This window comes from Phyllopteryx taeniolatus, chromosome 10, assembly GCF_024500385.1.
Source record: "Phyllopteryx taeniolatus isolate TA_2022b chromosome 10, UOR_Ptae_1.2, whole genome shotgun sequence".
Taxonomy (NCBI): domain Eukaryota; kingdom Metazoa; phylum Chordata; class Actinopteri; order Syngnathiformes; family Syngnathidae; genus Phyllopteryx; species Phyllopteryx taeniolatus.
In genome coordinates this window covers 8414432-8430427 of record NC_084511.1, presented here as the reverse complement: position 1 = coordinate 8430427, position 15996 = coordinate 8414432, and the positions used below count along the sequence as shown (strand labels likewise).

The window sequence follows — 15996 nt, the reverse complement described above, 5'->3', positions numbered from 1 at the left end:
GTGGAGAGTCTGTTGCTGTGAATAAAGCCAGAAGGCAAATAATCCATGTGAAAAGACCTTTGCAGTCACCCCCACTTGTGCATAGTGAAATGCGTTGCTTTTTTTTTTTTTGTAAGTCATCAGCAGTTTATCAAATCACTTATTCCTATTTTAGTGCTTATCCTTTCTAGTTAAAATTAGTTCTAGTTAATTAAAAATACAATGTAAACCATTTTGAACATATTCAGTCATTTATTTATGTTAAATAAATTGTTTAAAAATAACAGTATGCTGATGGAGAAATTGACCTACCAAAATTGAAGTGACTGCATTTCACTCACTTTTTGCACTTCAAAGTTCCATCTGCTTTTATGAAATTGTATACAAATTACAAATCGCTGGCATCAGGCAGAATCCTTTTAGGTCTAAAACCAAAGTTTTTCAGGAAAAAATAGCATGTTTATTGAGCCATTAACATTCCATCATCAAAGAGAGCAAACTATTTTCAACACTTTCATCCATCCATTTTCTTTAGGGTTGCGGGCGTGCTGCGGCCTATCCCAGCTGTATCCCACCCTGATCTGGTCGGCAGCCAATCGCAGGGCACATAGAAACAAACAACCATTCGCGCTCACATTCACACCCACGGGCAATTTAGAGTCTTCAATCAACCTACCACGCATGTTTTTGGGATATGGGAGGAAACCGGAGTGCCCGCAGAAAACCCACGCAGGCACGGGGAGAACATGCAAACTCCACACAGGCGAGGCCAGGATTTGAACCCCGGTTCTCAGAACTGTGAGGCAGATGTGCTAACCAGTCGACCTCTGTGCCACCCAATGAAATACACATTATTTATTTCCCAAAGTCACAGAGAGACACAGCAGACTCCTGCTATAGATATGTAAAAAAAAATATTAAATTGAACAAATTTGGACAGAGGAGGTTTCTGCCCGACAGTGAGGAAATGCATACTAAGATGTTACCAAAATCCTTTCACCACAAATCACATTTTATGTGCATAAATATCTTTTTATATAAATAATTTTCGTTAAACATGTTTATCCTGAAACAAAATGTTTTGATTTTGACAGAGGTTATTTTTCTAGAAAAATGATTTTTGGTTAAAATTAAGATAAAATGTTCCGTCAACTTGAGTTTTCTCTTTAAACAAAATGTTTATTCTATGAAAAAATAAACATTCCTTAAACAAAATAGTATTTTTATTTGCATTAATATTGTTTATTATTATTCTTAAAACAATATGTAGATACGTATCGTATTAACACTAACTCAAATGTCGTTTTAGTTGCCTGTATGAGGTTCAACCATAATATTCCATTTCATGTCTTGTCTGAGCATTTGGAACTAAGAATCTCGAATATCCCACATTTTATGCCCTTATTTATATTTGACTTTTGATTTTTTTATTTATGATGAAAACACTGTGGTAAACGCTGTGCCGCTCTCTGCCTCCTTAACTGTCCTAGAGGAAGAAATAGTTTTTTGAATCTGTACTGTTGTCTATCCCGAGGTGGGGACTCAATCAACATTAGTGCGATTAAAGTTAAATAACCCCCAGTTTTATTTGCATTTGTAGTTGTGTATCCCCTTAGATGCTTTGCTTAGAAAAAGGCTAGTCTCATAGTGTTGCAGTAGAGCTGTATTTAATTTGTAAACGGCTAACAAATGTCCACTGTGAAGCGTATCTAGGATCAAAGACTGTGATAATATTAGATACATGGGAATACAAAGTTCATGTTTTTGTGCAAATGTCTGCTGATAAGATAAGATCATGAGATCAGCATGTTAAGTGTCTTAAGTGTGTTTGCTGGCCGGCCATTGTGGTCCTCAGAGGTGTTGGATTACACAACGTCGATGGAGCAGAGTGCATAGCTTGTTAAGTGTGTGCTTGTGTGGGAGGGCCAGTGTGCTGTGTAAATGTCCGTCTTAATTAACCAGTGATAAATCTGACCCATGAGAAAGGGGGATAGCTCAGTCTTCATTTTGTCTGCAGTGAAACAACAGAGGAGATTAATTATCAGGGTTTAACGGCAAATGTTTGAAAATCTCTTGTGTTTTCCTCAGGATTGTTCATTATGGCCATATTTGCTTCCTCATTTCACACACATTCGGGCAGTAGTCAAGGACAGGAAAATAAGACATTGGAAAATGTAAGCCTTGGGTTATGAAAATGATACACTAATTGTCTAAAGTGGGATTTAAACAAGTTGTATGTTTTTGTCATGTTAAAACACTTGGATATGGTTTTTAAAGTGATTTATGAAGTTTGAAGGCATCCTATAGACAGGAAATCAAGTCAAATTTTGCTGCAGCGTCATCATACCAAAGCTGCTTTATAATGACGACTGATTTATCTGTTGTTCACAGTGCTTGCACGGCCTGTTTGCATCCTGTCTCTTTCTCTCACTCCTATACTTTCAATTCAATGGCTTTCTTATGCACTTTATTTAATCACTTTGTCCTTACAAACAGTTGAAATAAAGCATGCTACAAATTGATTTTCCTCAAAAAAATTTACAATGGAAAACAAAAATTTTATTTATTGATTTTACAAATTCTTCCCATGGGCTCATCACCTGTGGGAGGGGCCATAGCGCTCAGGTGAAGTGCGAGCTGGGCGGTGGTCGAAGGCAGGGACCTTGTCGATCCGATCCCCAGCTCCATAAGCTGGCTCTAGGAACGTCGAATGTCAGCTCTCTAGCAGGGAAGGAGCCCGAGATGGTGTTGTGTGAGGTTGAGAAGTTCCAACTAGATATAGTCGGCCTCGCCTCCACACACGGCTTGGGCTCTGGTACCAGTCCTCTTGAAAGGGGTACCAGAGCCCAAGCCGTGTGTGGAGGCGAGCCCGACTATACCTTGTCTGAACCTCTCGACCTCACACACCAGTTCGGGCTCCTTCCCTCCCATAGAGGTGACATTCCACGTCCCAAGAGCCACTTTCTGTAGCCGGGGACCGGATCGCCAAGGTCCCCGCCTTCGGCCACCGCCCAGCTCACACTGCACCCGACCCCTATGGCCCCTCCCACAAGTGGTGAGCTCATGGGAAGGGGTACCCACGTTACCATTTCAGGCTGTGCCTGGCCGGGCCCCATGGGTGCAGCCCCAGCCACCAGGCCCCACATTCAGGCCTGGCTCCAGAGGGGGGGCCCCGGTGACCCGTGTACGGGCAAGGGACACCTTGATCCATTTAATGTATTATTGATAGGGGTTTTGGGACCGATTATCGGCATCGATATTCGGCATTTTGACACTTATCGGCTGCTGCCTTTTTTTTTTTTTTTTTTTTTTTTAAATCAGTTGGCCAATAAGAAATTACTTTAGAACTAAGGTTACTGTTGGGAACTATTTATTTATCCATTCCATCCATCCATTTTCCAAGCCGCTTCTCCTCACAAGGGTCGCAGGCGTGCTGGAGCCTATCCCAGCTAACTTCGGGCAGGAGGTGGGGTACACCCTGAACTGGTCGCCAGTCAGTCGCAGGGCACATATAGACGTGGACAACCATTCACACGGTGTCTGAGTGGGAACTGAACCCACACTGCCTGGACCAAAGTCAGGCGACTGTACCACTACACCCTCAGTGACCTAAAAACTTCATTTATAGTACAAAACTCTAGTGAGCTATTTGTTTAAGTTTTAACGAGCCTCGGCGCTCCCTGCACTTTTTTTTTTTGCACCTATGGCAAAGTGAGCAGCGACACACAAGTATACGGCAAGTGCTTTGTTTAGGGGTAGCCATTATCTGTTGTAGCAGAATGAGTTATTATATTGATTTATGTAACATTAATTATGAACTTTACAGTCTATCGATCACTAAGTCAACAGCAATCCGCCAACAGATGTGGTGCGCTTTGTCTTTCAGAATAAGAGCAGGATACAGGAAGTGCTATGTTAACTGTGTAAATGTTGGTAAGTAACTGCGTTCTTCATAGACGTCATTTGTAAGTGTATTCATTTGATTATTGTTACTTTCCTGTTTGAAGCATGAAGCCACTTAATAAAAGTTTGGTAATACATTTTTCCTGCTGTCTTGTGGCTCTTTTGTGTGTATTTTTAAAAAGATTATACTGGAAAAGAAAAGAGTTCTTAACCCCATCACGATATGTTGTATGTATGTTTTGAATTAATGACAGCAGTCATGCTTTGTTTTAGTCAACTCTTTATTTTATGTCAAAATGGAAATGCCATTTTATTTTAGTTCATATTTTTGTTGGGGTTTTGTTTTAATGAAAAGGACATTTTGTTTTGAATGTTACCTGGTTGCGATGTGACTTTCTGCTTTTCCCTATCGGGGTCACCGCAGCGAGTGACTCGCGTGATTTGTTTGGCACAGTTTGATACCGGATGCTCTTCCTGACACAACCCACCATTTTTACCCAGGCTTGGGACCAACAGTGGTTGGGTATTGGGGCACTGACAGGGAATCAAACCTGCGCCATCTGTGGGAAAGCCAGCATGCACCACTACACTACCAATGTTTTTGAATATTACCTGACTGACCTCACTCAATAAATGGACTCATTGAAAACATATATTTGTTTTAATATTGACCTCTGCTTTTAACCTGACCAAACCTTCAAAAACATGAAAAGTTATGAAAGCTTTTATTCTTCTCTTTCCAAGGGAACATTCCATTGTGTGTGATACTTTGATTTAATATTTTTTGAAATTTTATTTTAAAATGCATAAAGTGCAAAAACCATGAGGCTCTAACAGGTTTCCACTTATAATGCAGAACACCTCCACAATGAGCTGCACTAAAAAAGGCACAAAGCAATTCTTTAGAATTTTTTTAAAAAAATTTTGCAGACACTGAAAGGTATAAAATTGTCTTTAGATAGCCTTGCTTCACTGCCAAGCCTAACTATTCCAACTATTCATTGATGATAAAGTGTGTTGAGTAATTCTGATGCAATTAAAGATCAGAGGTTCTCAAACTGGGCTTCATTGATGTCATAACTTGGGGGTCCGCAAAATAATTTGCAATAAATGATGTGGTGTGGCGGCACGGTGAGCGACTAGTTAGCACATCCGCCTCGCAGTGCTGAGGACCCGGGTTCAAATCCGGCCTCACCTGCGTGGAGTTTGCATGCTCTCCCCGTGCCTGCGTGGGTGTTCTCCGGGTACTCCAGTTGCCTCCCACATCCCAAAAACATGCATGGTAGGTTAATTGAAGACTCTAAATTGTCTGTAGGTGTGAGTGTGAGTCCGAATGGTTGTTTGTTTATGTGCGCCCTGCAATTGGCTGGCGACCAATTCAGGGTGTACCCCGCCTCTCGCCCGAAGATAGCTGGGATTCGCTGCAGCACACCCGCGACCCACGTGAGGATAAGCAGTACAGAAAATGAATGGATGGATAAATGATGTGGTATCATTGAAAACAAAGTCCATACCTACATATGGGGACTGTCATGCCAATAAAACTAACTAAACCAATCAATTACTCCTCCCTACCTTAGCTTTAGGACAATTAAAAGCACTGATATAATTGTGACATATCATCTCATAAATCCGACATCCCTGCTTGCGCTCAGCGTTCGTAGCTCTTTTTTCTCATGTAGAGTTGTACAGGTCAGGCAAGGCGACCTAAGCAAACTATTTACGACTGCAAAGTACATACTTTGGTTGAACTGTTTCCAATGTGGATTAATCACTGCTTTTGCAATGTATCAATGTGAAGCATTTCTCTGGAAACGTTCACCATGATTGACTCCATGATCATTTCCATGTTTGTTTGTTTGTTTTTTGTGGTTGTCACGTATGTGTAGATGTGATCCACACAGTGGGGCCGATAGCTCCAGGCAGCGTCGGGGAGGCGGAGAAGAGCGCTCTGAGGTCATGCTACAACAACAGCCTGCGGAAGGCGACGGAGAACAACGCACGCTCAGTGGTGAGATGAAAGACAACATGTCGATTGTTTGGATGAGTGAGCGTTGGTGTTGTGAGAAAATCAAAAGGTGCAGAAATAAGAGCAGTGTTGAAGAATGCAGATTTTTTTTTTTAAAGTAGATAAAAAGAAGGTGTCTGCTCAGATTCCTCACATTGCACTCAAACTGAGAGTTGCTGAGAGAGGAGCGAAGAGCTGGAGCGGTGCATTACTGACTTGTGTGACGGTTTTATGAAACACTCGAGACAGGGGGGCTTGGCGACAGAACAAGGTGTCGCAGCCGAAGAAAAGCGCAGATGTGAAAATGAAGACGACAACAGAAGACTCCAGAGTCGCACAAAACAAAGATTAGAGATTGAAAATTCTTTATTTACGTGGGATAAACCCCTTGAGATGCTTTTTGTTTGGTCCCACACAAAAGATAAAACCAATCCAAAATAGCACACTTAACAGAAAATCCATCCATCCATAGATTTTCAACACCACTTATCCTGGTTAGGCACACGGGGCGCTGGAGCCTAACCCAGCTGACTTCGGGCGAAAGGCGGACTACACCCTGAACTGGTCGCCAGTCAGTCGCAGGGCGCATATAGACACGGACAACCATTCTCACTCACATTCACACCGTCGCTGAGTGGGAACTGAACCCACGCTGCCCCCACCAAAGTCAGGCGAGTGTTCCGCTACACCATCAGTGACTCACAGAAAATACAATACTATAAAATTAATAAAAGAGTTTATTTGAAAACTGCGTCTGTGGGACGTTTAGCTATGTTCAGATTGACCTTGGCTATGGCACAACTCCTTCAGGCAGCATTATTATAATGGTAATATTTTTTAATTAACAATTGCTACCATGTAAGTGTGTTACATTTGACTATAGGGAGTCCTCTGTTTACGGCCTGTTCCGTTCCTACGGTGGGGAAGCAACCCGAACCTGTACATAAATCGGAACGTGGCGTCTATTACTTCCCTACACTAATGCAGTAGTAAAGTCATAGCCCTAATGTTCACACTACAGGTCAGTTCTGATTTTCTTGCTCAATAACACGTATCAGATTTTTTCATGCCAATGTGAATAGTACAATTCAAATTTTTTTTTTCATATTCGACCCAGGCTTCTTTCAATGTACTTTCTTATTAAGGATGGATTCTTTCTTCCTTGCGCAAACTAAAAGGGACCTGCAAAACTGTGTACACGTGCTCGGCCGCTTGTAAACATTTCTAATTGAGTCGAGCCCCCGCTAATCACACTCTTACGGCTGCGTCTGGCCTGTACAGTATAATGAGCCCTCAAGCGAAACAAACATTTCTGACTGCTGTCGTTTGCATCGAAACACGGTGGACCAGGAGGGCGCAGCCAGACAAGACACAGTGTATTTAGCACAGAGGTGACACTGCAAAGAAAGGAGGAGGGAATGTTTATAATTATGCAGCGGCAATGAGACCATACATCTTCCTTTGCCTCAATGTTCAAGTGTATGAAAAATAATGAAACTGCCTGCAGGAGGGAGGCATTTGTTTGATTGGGTATTTATTAAAATAATATAACAAATGAAAATTTTGTTTGTTTCTACCTGTTGTGTTCTTCATCCTATTTGTCATTTTGAGCAAAACTTTTTTTTTTTTTTTTTAAATAATCGTTCTTTCCACTAGTAACCTCAGGGGATGGCAGATTGATGATTGACTGTTAAATATGTAACTGAACACTTTTTGCATTCTTTAATGTGCAGGCCTTCCCGTGCATCTCCACTGGAATCTACGGTCAGTTGAGTTTTATCATTTCCTGCTGAGATGTCTAAAATGCAACAACAAAAGTAACCGCTTTCTATCTCACACTTGTTTCCTGAGTCACCCAGCGACTCTGGGTGGCACGTTATCACGTCCCACCCAGAGGTGATTCCCAGATTAAGGCCTTGTATTAGGAGCAGCAGATTAAAGCCGATTAGTCTTCTGATGGTGTCAGATTGACTGTAATCCTCTATCACTCTTGCAGAGAGAGTGTTCAGAGCAGTGCTGAGAAAGTCCCAAGGGGGAGTTTGGCAGTGAGTCCGTGTTCGATTGCTGAAAGCACGCAAGGAAATGAACACGTCAAACGTGTGAATGTCGCAATAATTGCGACATTCCTTAAAAATAACTCAAATAGCAGATCTAACACTCACTGACCACAACATTAGGTGTGCCTGCAGAAAGCGATAATTGTTCAAATACAAGAATTGTAAGATGTAACATGCTTACTGGCTGTTTTTCTTGAGCTGGAACTGAGGCCTTAGACAAGATGGAAGGTATTAAGAGCACTTCCAAATAGCAGTCAGTGTTAGCGCAAAACATTCAGGCTTCTGCGAGAAAAGAAGAAAAAAAAAAGCCGACTACAACCGCTGAGATGTATTCAGGGTTAATCAGAGGTTCTGTAAATGGTGGCAGGTGTACGCTAAAAGTCCCATTTAACATGAATTGAATGTGATTGGGCCGGCACGGTGGCCGACCGGTTAGCACATCTGCCTCAGAGTTCTGAGGATCGGGGTTCAAATCCGGCCCCGCCTGTGTGGAGTTTGCATGTCCTCCCCGTGCCTGCGTGGGTTTTCTCCGGGCCCTCCGGTTTCCTCCCACATCCCAAAAACATGCGTGGTAGGTTCATTGTAGACTCTAAATTGCCCATAGGTGTGAATGTGAGCGCGAATGGTTGTTTGTTTCTATGTGCCCTGCGATTGGCTGGCGACCGGTTCAGGGCGTACCGCGCATCCTGCCCGAAGATAGCTGGGATAGGCTGCAGCAGCTCGCGACCCTCGTGAGGATATGCGGGAAAGAAACTGGATGGATGGATGGATGAATGTGATTGGTTAATTTTGAACATGCCACATCACCACCATTGCACACTTCTGCAAAAACATTTTTTTCAGCTGTTTTTACTTCTACTCTTGAAAATATGTTTTCAAAAATTCAATTGTGTTGGACAGTTTATAGGTCACCTTAATAGTGGAAAAATGTTTGAAACTATTTATCTTGATCTTATTTTCATATCACAAAAACCTGGCCTTTGAACAGGGGTGTATAGACTTCTTATATCCACGGTAGGTAGGTAGCTCCCTTATCCTTATTATACGCTAGGTTGGGTAAATAAATACCCAATGTTACTAGTTGAGGAAGTTTGGTAAATCATCACTGACAAAAACTGAGCATTGTCTTTATAATTGCTGAAATTGAAATTGCTCCTGTATTGATATCACTTTATATTGCGCAAGTGTACCTAAAACATATGCACTTTGTGTTATAATAAATCATATTTTTGGGAACGTATCACTAAAAAAACTGTCCTGTACATGCTAACAGTGAAAACTGTTTGTGCATAGCAGTTGCTCAATTTGTCAGGGAACAACAAGCAGTGATGTGGTTTATTTCAAGCTTTTTTCGTGGGCCAACTTGGTGATATTGTGTGACATCTGTCACTGAATAATTAATGTGCACACCTACATACCTTGTATGTTTGCATAGTTTGATTTCTCTGTTATCCTATTTGGGTTCATTAGTGTGTTCTGTGTATTTGGGTAGCAGCAGATCACTTGATACATTTTCACATTCTCAGTTTGCGACATTCAGATGATGTTGACAAGCACAGAAGAAGCACACCGTGTAACAACAAGCTTATCTCTGCGGAATAGGCGACGTAACACTGAGCCCAGTGTGTCACACTTGTGTAGAACAAAGCAGATCCTGCCGTGCTGATGACAAGCTAACCCCGACACCCACGAACACACACACATCGGTCACCGCATCTTCTCTCGCAAGTTGTGTGCGTATCCTTTAATGTTGTGTGCTTGCAGGGTATCCGCCTGAGCAGGCTGTGCATGAGGCCTTGGCGACAGTGAGGGAGTATCTCGAGGAGCACCACAACAAGGTGTGTGTGTGAATGCATGCAATAGTGTGTGCATGATTGGCAATTTTCCCAGCCATTTCCTCCAGGTATTATTCCTTTCACGGCTGTTGTTTTTGCGCCATGTTTAGACAGAGGATTGGTACAACGCATCCTGTTCGTGCACTTTCAGTGGCACGCCCCGGACGCTCGTGCTCGGGGCCAACTTTGCCTTTTAATTGGCTCCTTGCGGGACTGACACGTGTCCAACATAGATGCGCGCATGCTTTCTTTCCGGAGAGGAGAAAAAGACCAAATGACTGAAGTTGTGATTTATTTTCAATACACTTACATACATTGCCTTTGATGGGAACGTTGCCCCCACCAAAAAGGCTTTTACGGATGCATGCACGCACACAATGTGTGTCTTGTCCTCAGTCGAACGCCTGCGAATGCTTCACCGAACCTCTGGGGTTCCATCGAACCCAGGTTAAGAACCACTGGTTTAGAGCAATAATAGAAGAAGAACTTAATGCACATCAGTCGACTGAGTGAGTTATTGTGAAGCCACTCACATCTTAGCACAAGCTTTAATCTGCCTGTACACATTCATCACAATTTATAGTTTTTAAGTTAAGATAGTCAATGGTTATCTTCTTTTTATATTTGTAGAAGGATTGAGGATGATTATAATAATAGAAAAATATTTCATTGAAAAACAAAGAATGGAAGGTGAGGAATCAAACGCTGGAGGTCGAGCACCTTTGTTTGTCCAGTCCATTTTTCCGTATGTCTTCACAATTCTTGTTTGACTTTTAACACATATTTCTATTGAAATTGTAGGTGGAATTCCAAATTCTTTGACCACTGAACAGTTGAAGTTGCAATGGTCCACTACTAGTTTCATTTCTAACAAATGCAAAATGTGAGGGGGAGTTTATTTCCATATATTCTGTTAGAATTTCGTAGCCGTTTTCTAGAGGCCGTTTTGCCATTTTCAGAGTTTGAGCTTCAGCCCAGGTGCCGATGTTGGTCGAATCCTGGTACAAGCTTGTCATTGCGCTGCTCCCTGCGAGCCAAAAATGTGTTGTGTCCTCCGAGGCAACTTGAATTCCCGCACCGGGCAATAAGCAACACAAAGCAGCCTAACTATAAATCCCACTTTCTCGCATACAACAGAGAAAACAATCCTAAATTATGCTCAGACATTACAGTGATAATGCATGGTCAGGATTTGAGAAATAAGTAAGGAGGATAATAGCCCTCTAAGCATTTTCTTGCTCTAGCAAATTTCATGAAAAGACAGCACTACAGCACAACATTGATAGATAACATAACATAAATCAAGCTCATAAAAAATGACAGTATCTTAAGAACACCTCAAGAGCATGAATATTTATCGTCATTGCACTTATTTGACCAATGTTGTCATGTGATTTAAAAGCAATTGTGTGTGGATGTGTGTGTTCGTGTCTGCGTGTGTGTGTGTGTCTGTGTGCATGTGTCAGCTGGACAGAGTCATCTTCTGTGTGTTTTTGCCAAAAGACCAGGAGTTGTATCTGCACAACCTCCCTCTCTACTTTCCTGTTGGTAAGTTTGCACACACACACACACACACGACGCGTGCATGCGCGCACCGTCACAGATGTGTATATTTTGTAAATAAAATTATTTCATTAAGAACAGTGAAAATAAAAATAAATGCCAATTTTCAAATGGAGTGTAATACTTTTTTTGGTCAAATCCTACTAAATTCTTGGAATATTTTCATACTAATTACTTAAAGGTCCTGTATTTTACCAAACCAACATTTCTAATATTTGGGATGTAATATTGTCTCAATCGTCTATTGACAAAACCAAGTTTTTTTTTTTTTTAATGAAACTCACAGTTTTATACTAAGCCAATTTTAGAGAGTCACTCTATGGAGGTCTAAATAGACAAAATATGGGACCTTTTATTATGAGCGGCACAGTGGCCAAATGGTTAGTTAGCATGAATGTTTGTGGGTTCAAATCCGGGCTCCAACCTTCCTATGTGGAGTTTGCATGTTCTGCCCGTGCCTGTGTGGGTTTTCTCTGGGTACTCGGGTTTCCTCCCACATTCAAAAAACATGCATGGTAGTTTAATTGATGACTAAATTGTCCATAGGTGTGAATATGAGTGTGAATGGTTGTTTGTTTATACTGTATGTGCAGGTTTTAACCAAGTCCCGTGAACGTTTTGTATCAAATTGAACATACTTTACATAAATGTATACCTACTCTTGCTTGCATCTGTCCATCCATCCATCTATTATTGACTTTGCCTTGGGAGATCTTATTGGCCTTTGCACTGCACAACACAGCCCCAAAGACACACAAAAACCTCCATGTTAAGGTGTCAGTTCTCAGTCGTGTACGCACACACATGAACGCACACACACACACACATGCACACACACAAACGCACACAGTGGTGTGATGAATACCACTCTTTCTCCCTCGTGCTAATTGCACATGCGGGACGTTCCACAATTAAATACAATATTACGAAGAAAATCCTTATGCACACATCTACAAGTAATGTTATTGCCCCCAGAAAGAGTGTGAAAACACAAAGATAGACCAATAGCATGAGCCTAACATTCAAGAATCACACATATTGTTCTTTTCACTGCTGGAAAGACAAGCAAGACCTGTTGATTAAAGTTCACATCACCCAGTTGGACACAACAATTCACCTTTGCCATAATGTGGAGGGTTTCATTGTCACTGTCAGTAACATTTCAGTTCACACAACCAATCATGTGTTTCTATATTGTGTAGCCAACTGAGTCTCAACAGCAGCTTCAATTCAGGTATATGGCAAAGTGTGTATTAGCGCGTGTCGCCTGGACGTAATCTGTTTGGACATGGTCATTAACCTTAGATGAGCATCTTGTATTTTTGCAGGGTTCCAAATGGTGGGCAAATTGTTTTGGGGGTGTCTACTTAAGTAGCTTTTTACCAGCAACTACTAATCACCGCTACAAACCAAAAGGTTTAACTCCCAGGCAGCTGTGACTCCATAGGTAGAGCATGTTGTCCAGTGACAAAAGAGTCACTGGTTTGAATCCCTGCTACGACTGTCTGCATGTCGAAGTGTCCTTGGGCAAGACGCAGAACTCTAATGTGCTCCGAGTGGGCCTGGCAGCAGCCCTCCATTGGTGTATGAGTGGGGGAATGTGAGGCTTTGTAAAGAGGTATATAAGTGCAGTCCATTTACCATTTCCTGACACTGATGGTAAGTACAAATACTTTGTTAATGTACTTGTTTGTAGATTTTACAGGTATCTGGTATCTTGAGTACCTTTTTTTTCCTGACATTTTTTTAGTTTTCATCCATCCATTTTCTTCCGCTTATCCGAGGTCGGGTCGCGGGGCCAGTAGCTTTAGCAGGGAAGCCCAGACTTCTCTCTCTCCAGCCACTTCCTCCAGCTCTTCCGAGGGGATCCCGAGGCGTTCCCAGGCAAGCCGAGAGACGTAGTCTCTCCACCGTGTCTTGGGATGTCCCCGGGGTCTCCTTTCGCTGGGACGTGTCCGGAACTCCTCACCAGGAAGTCGTCTTAAACAGATGCCCTAGCCACCTCATCTGGCTCGTCTAAATGCGGAGGAGCAGCGGCTCTACTCTGAGCCCCTCCCAGATGACGAGCTAATCACCTTATCTCTAAGGGAGAGCCCGGACACCCTGCAGAGGAAACTAATTTCGCCCACTTGTACCCGGGATCTTGTTCTTTCGGTTACGACCCACACCTCGTGACCATAGTTGAAGGTAGGAACGTAGATCGACCGGCAAATTGAGAGCTTCACCTTTCGGTTTAGCTTCTGGGAACCCCTCCAGTGAGAGTTGAAGATCACGGCTTGATGAATCCAACAGAACCACATCATCGGCAAAAAGCAAAGATGCAATACTGAGGCCACCACCCTCTACGGCTTGCCTTGGCTGCGCCTAGAAATTCTGTCCAGAAAAGTTATGAACAGAATTGGTGACAAAGGGCAGCCTTGGCGGAGTCCAACCCTCACCGTAAATGAGTCCGACTTACTGCTGGCAATGCGGACCAAACTCTGACATTGGTCGTACAGGGACCGAACAGCCTGTATCAGGGGGTTCGGCACCCCATAATCCCAAAGCACCCCCCACAGGACTCCCCAAGGGACACGGTTGAACGCCTTCTCCAAGTCCACAAAACACATGTAGACTGGTTGGGCGAAATCCCAACTGTTCCACGGCCTGGACGAAAAGCACTCTGCTCCTCCTGAATCTGAGATTCGACTTCCCAACGGACCCTCCTCTCCAGCACCCCTGAATAGACCTTACCAGGGAGGCTGAGGAGTGTGATCCCCCTGTAGTTGGAACACACCCTCCAGTCCCCCTTTTTAAAAAAGGGGACCACCACCCCAGTCTGCTAATTCAGAGGCACTGTCCCCGATGTCCACGCGATGTTGCAGTGGCGTGTCAACCAGGTGAACAGGTTAATTGGAAACTGTTGTTATGATTGGGTATAAAAGGAGCATCCCGAAAGGCTTAATTGTTTACAAGCAAGTTGTGAACAACTGTGAGAACAATGTTTCCAAATGTAAAGTTGCAAGGAAATTGGGGATTTTATCATCTATGGTCCATAATATCATCAAAAGATTCAGAGAATCTGGAGAAATCTATGCACGTAAGCAGCAAGGCCGAAAACCAACATTGAATTTCTGTGACCTTCCATCCCTCAGGCGGCACTGCATTAAAAACACATTATTGTGGAAAGGATATTGCCACGTGAGCTCAGGAACACACACAGAAAACCATTTTCAGTTAACACATTCGTCACTACATCTACAAATCAAGTTAAAACTCTACCATGCAAAGCAAAGGCCGCATAGCAACAACACCTAGAAACTCTGCCGTGCTGTGGTCTGACGGGTCCACATTTCAAATTGTTCGTGGAAATCATGGATGTTGTTTCCTCCGATCCAAAGTGATAAAGGACCATCGGGATTGCTATCAGCATGAAATTCAATAGCCAGCATCTGTGATGGTATGGGGCTGGGTAGATTCCCATGGCATGGCTAACTTGCACATCTGGGAAGGCACCATTAATACTGAAAGGGACATACAGGTCTTGGAGCAACTTCTGCTGTGGCCCAAGCAATTTCTTTTTCAGGGACATCCCTGATTAATTCAGTAAGACAATGCCAACAGAACAGTGTGGCTTCGCAGTAAAAGAATATGAATACGAGACTGGCCTGCCAGCAGTCCAGACCTATGTCTCACTGAAAATGGGTGCCGCATTGTGACGCACAAAATTTGACAACAGAGACCCTGGACTGTTGAGTAAATGAAGTTGTACATCAAGCCAGAATGGGAAATAATTCTACATACAAAGCTTCAACAATTAGTGTCCTCACTTCCCAAACGCATATTGGAAAGGTGATGTAACACAGTGGTAAAAATGCCTCTGTCCCATCTTTTTTGGAATGTGTTGTAGGCATCAAATTAAAAAATGAGTGAATATTTATCCCCCCAAAAAACAATAAAGTTAATAATTTGAACATAAAATAACTTGTCTTTCAGATAGGTTGAAAATGATGTTAAAATCATTGTATTTGTTTTTTATTTGCGTTTTACACAATGTCCCAACTTCATTGGAATTGGGATTTGCACTTCCTTACATTTGAAAACGGATATATGTACTTTCTATGCATCAAAATAGGCTTGTCAACAACAATGATGGCAAAATATTCCCTATCCCCATCTTGTAGCGGACAACATAAAAAAAATTCTCTTTCGCCTTATTTAAGAGCATTTTTTGATGTTGTCGGCTAACCTATTGATTTGTGGCGAATGTGTTGTCTTTTGCCGGCCTAAAAAACACTAACTTCTTGTGTTCAAAATTTTTAATCCATTCTGAAAAAAACACATTCCATCCAGAAAGGTGTATTTTTATCAGTTATCATTAGATAATTTATCATCTTTTGCCATGTTGTTTTGCATTGGGATTTTTGTTTTCCTTCCAGCACTATGCAAGTTAATAAAAGAGGGAAACTATTTTTTGTGCAGGTTTTTTGTTGTTGTGCCACGTTATCAAACCGAGTATTGTATATAATTGACAGTAAAAAAAAATAAAAAATACTAGTACATTTCAATTTGTAGTTTTTTATTTAAATAAAGGCGATGAATCAGTACTTTTGCTTTTAACTCAGTATTTTGTTACACAGTTATCGTCTATACTCAAGAACAGATTATGTGT

At 42.1% G+C, this 15996-nt stretch overlaps 1 protein-coding gene across 5 annotated transcripts in view; it reads left to right on the top strand.

Moving 5' to 3' along the window:
- Positions 1-15996, top strand: part of macrod1 (mono-ADP ribosylhydrolase 1) — a 181902-nt gene that overhangs the window by 160141 nt on the left and 5765 nt on the right. For 2 of the 5 annotated variants that reach the window (XM_061787462.1, XM_061787460.1), the window contains 4 exons: positions 5772-5893; positions 7624-7654; positions 9712-9785; positions 11249-11330. In XM_061787462.1, the coding sequence (XP_061643446.1) occupies positions 5772-5893; positions 7624-7654; positions 9712-9785; positions 11249-11330 (309 nt within the window). Of the gene's footprint in view, positions 1-5771; positions 5894-7623; positions 7655-9711; positions 9786-11248; positions 11331-12547; positions 12580-15996 lie in introns of all 5 variants that reach the window. The other 3 variants (XM_061787461.1, XR_009790447.1, XR_009790446.1) reach the window with 3 other exon arrangements.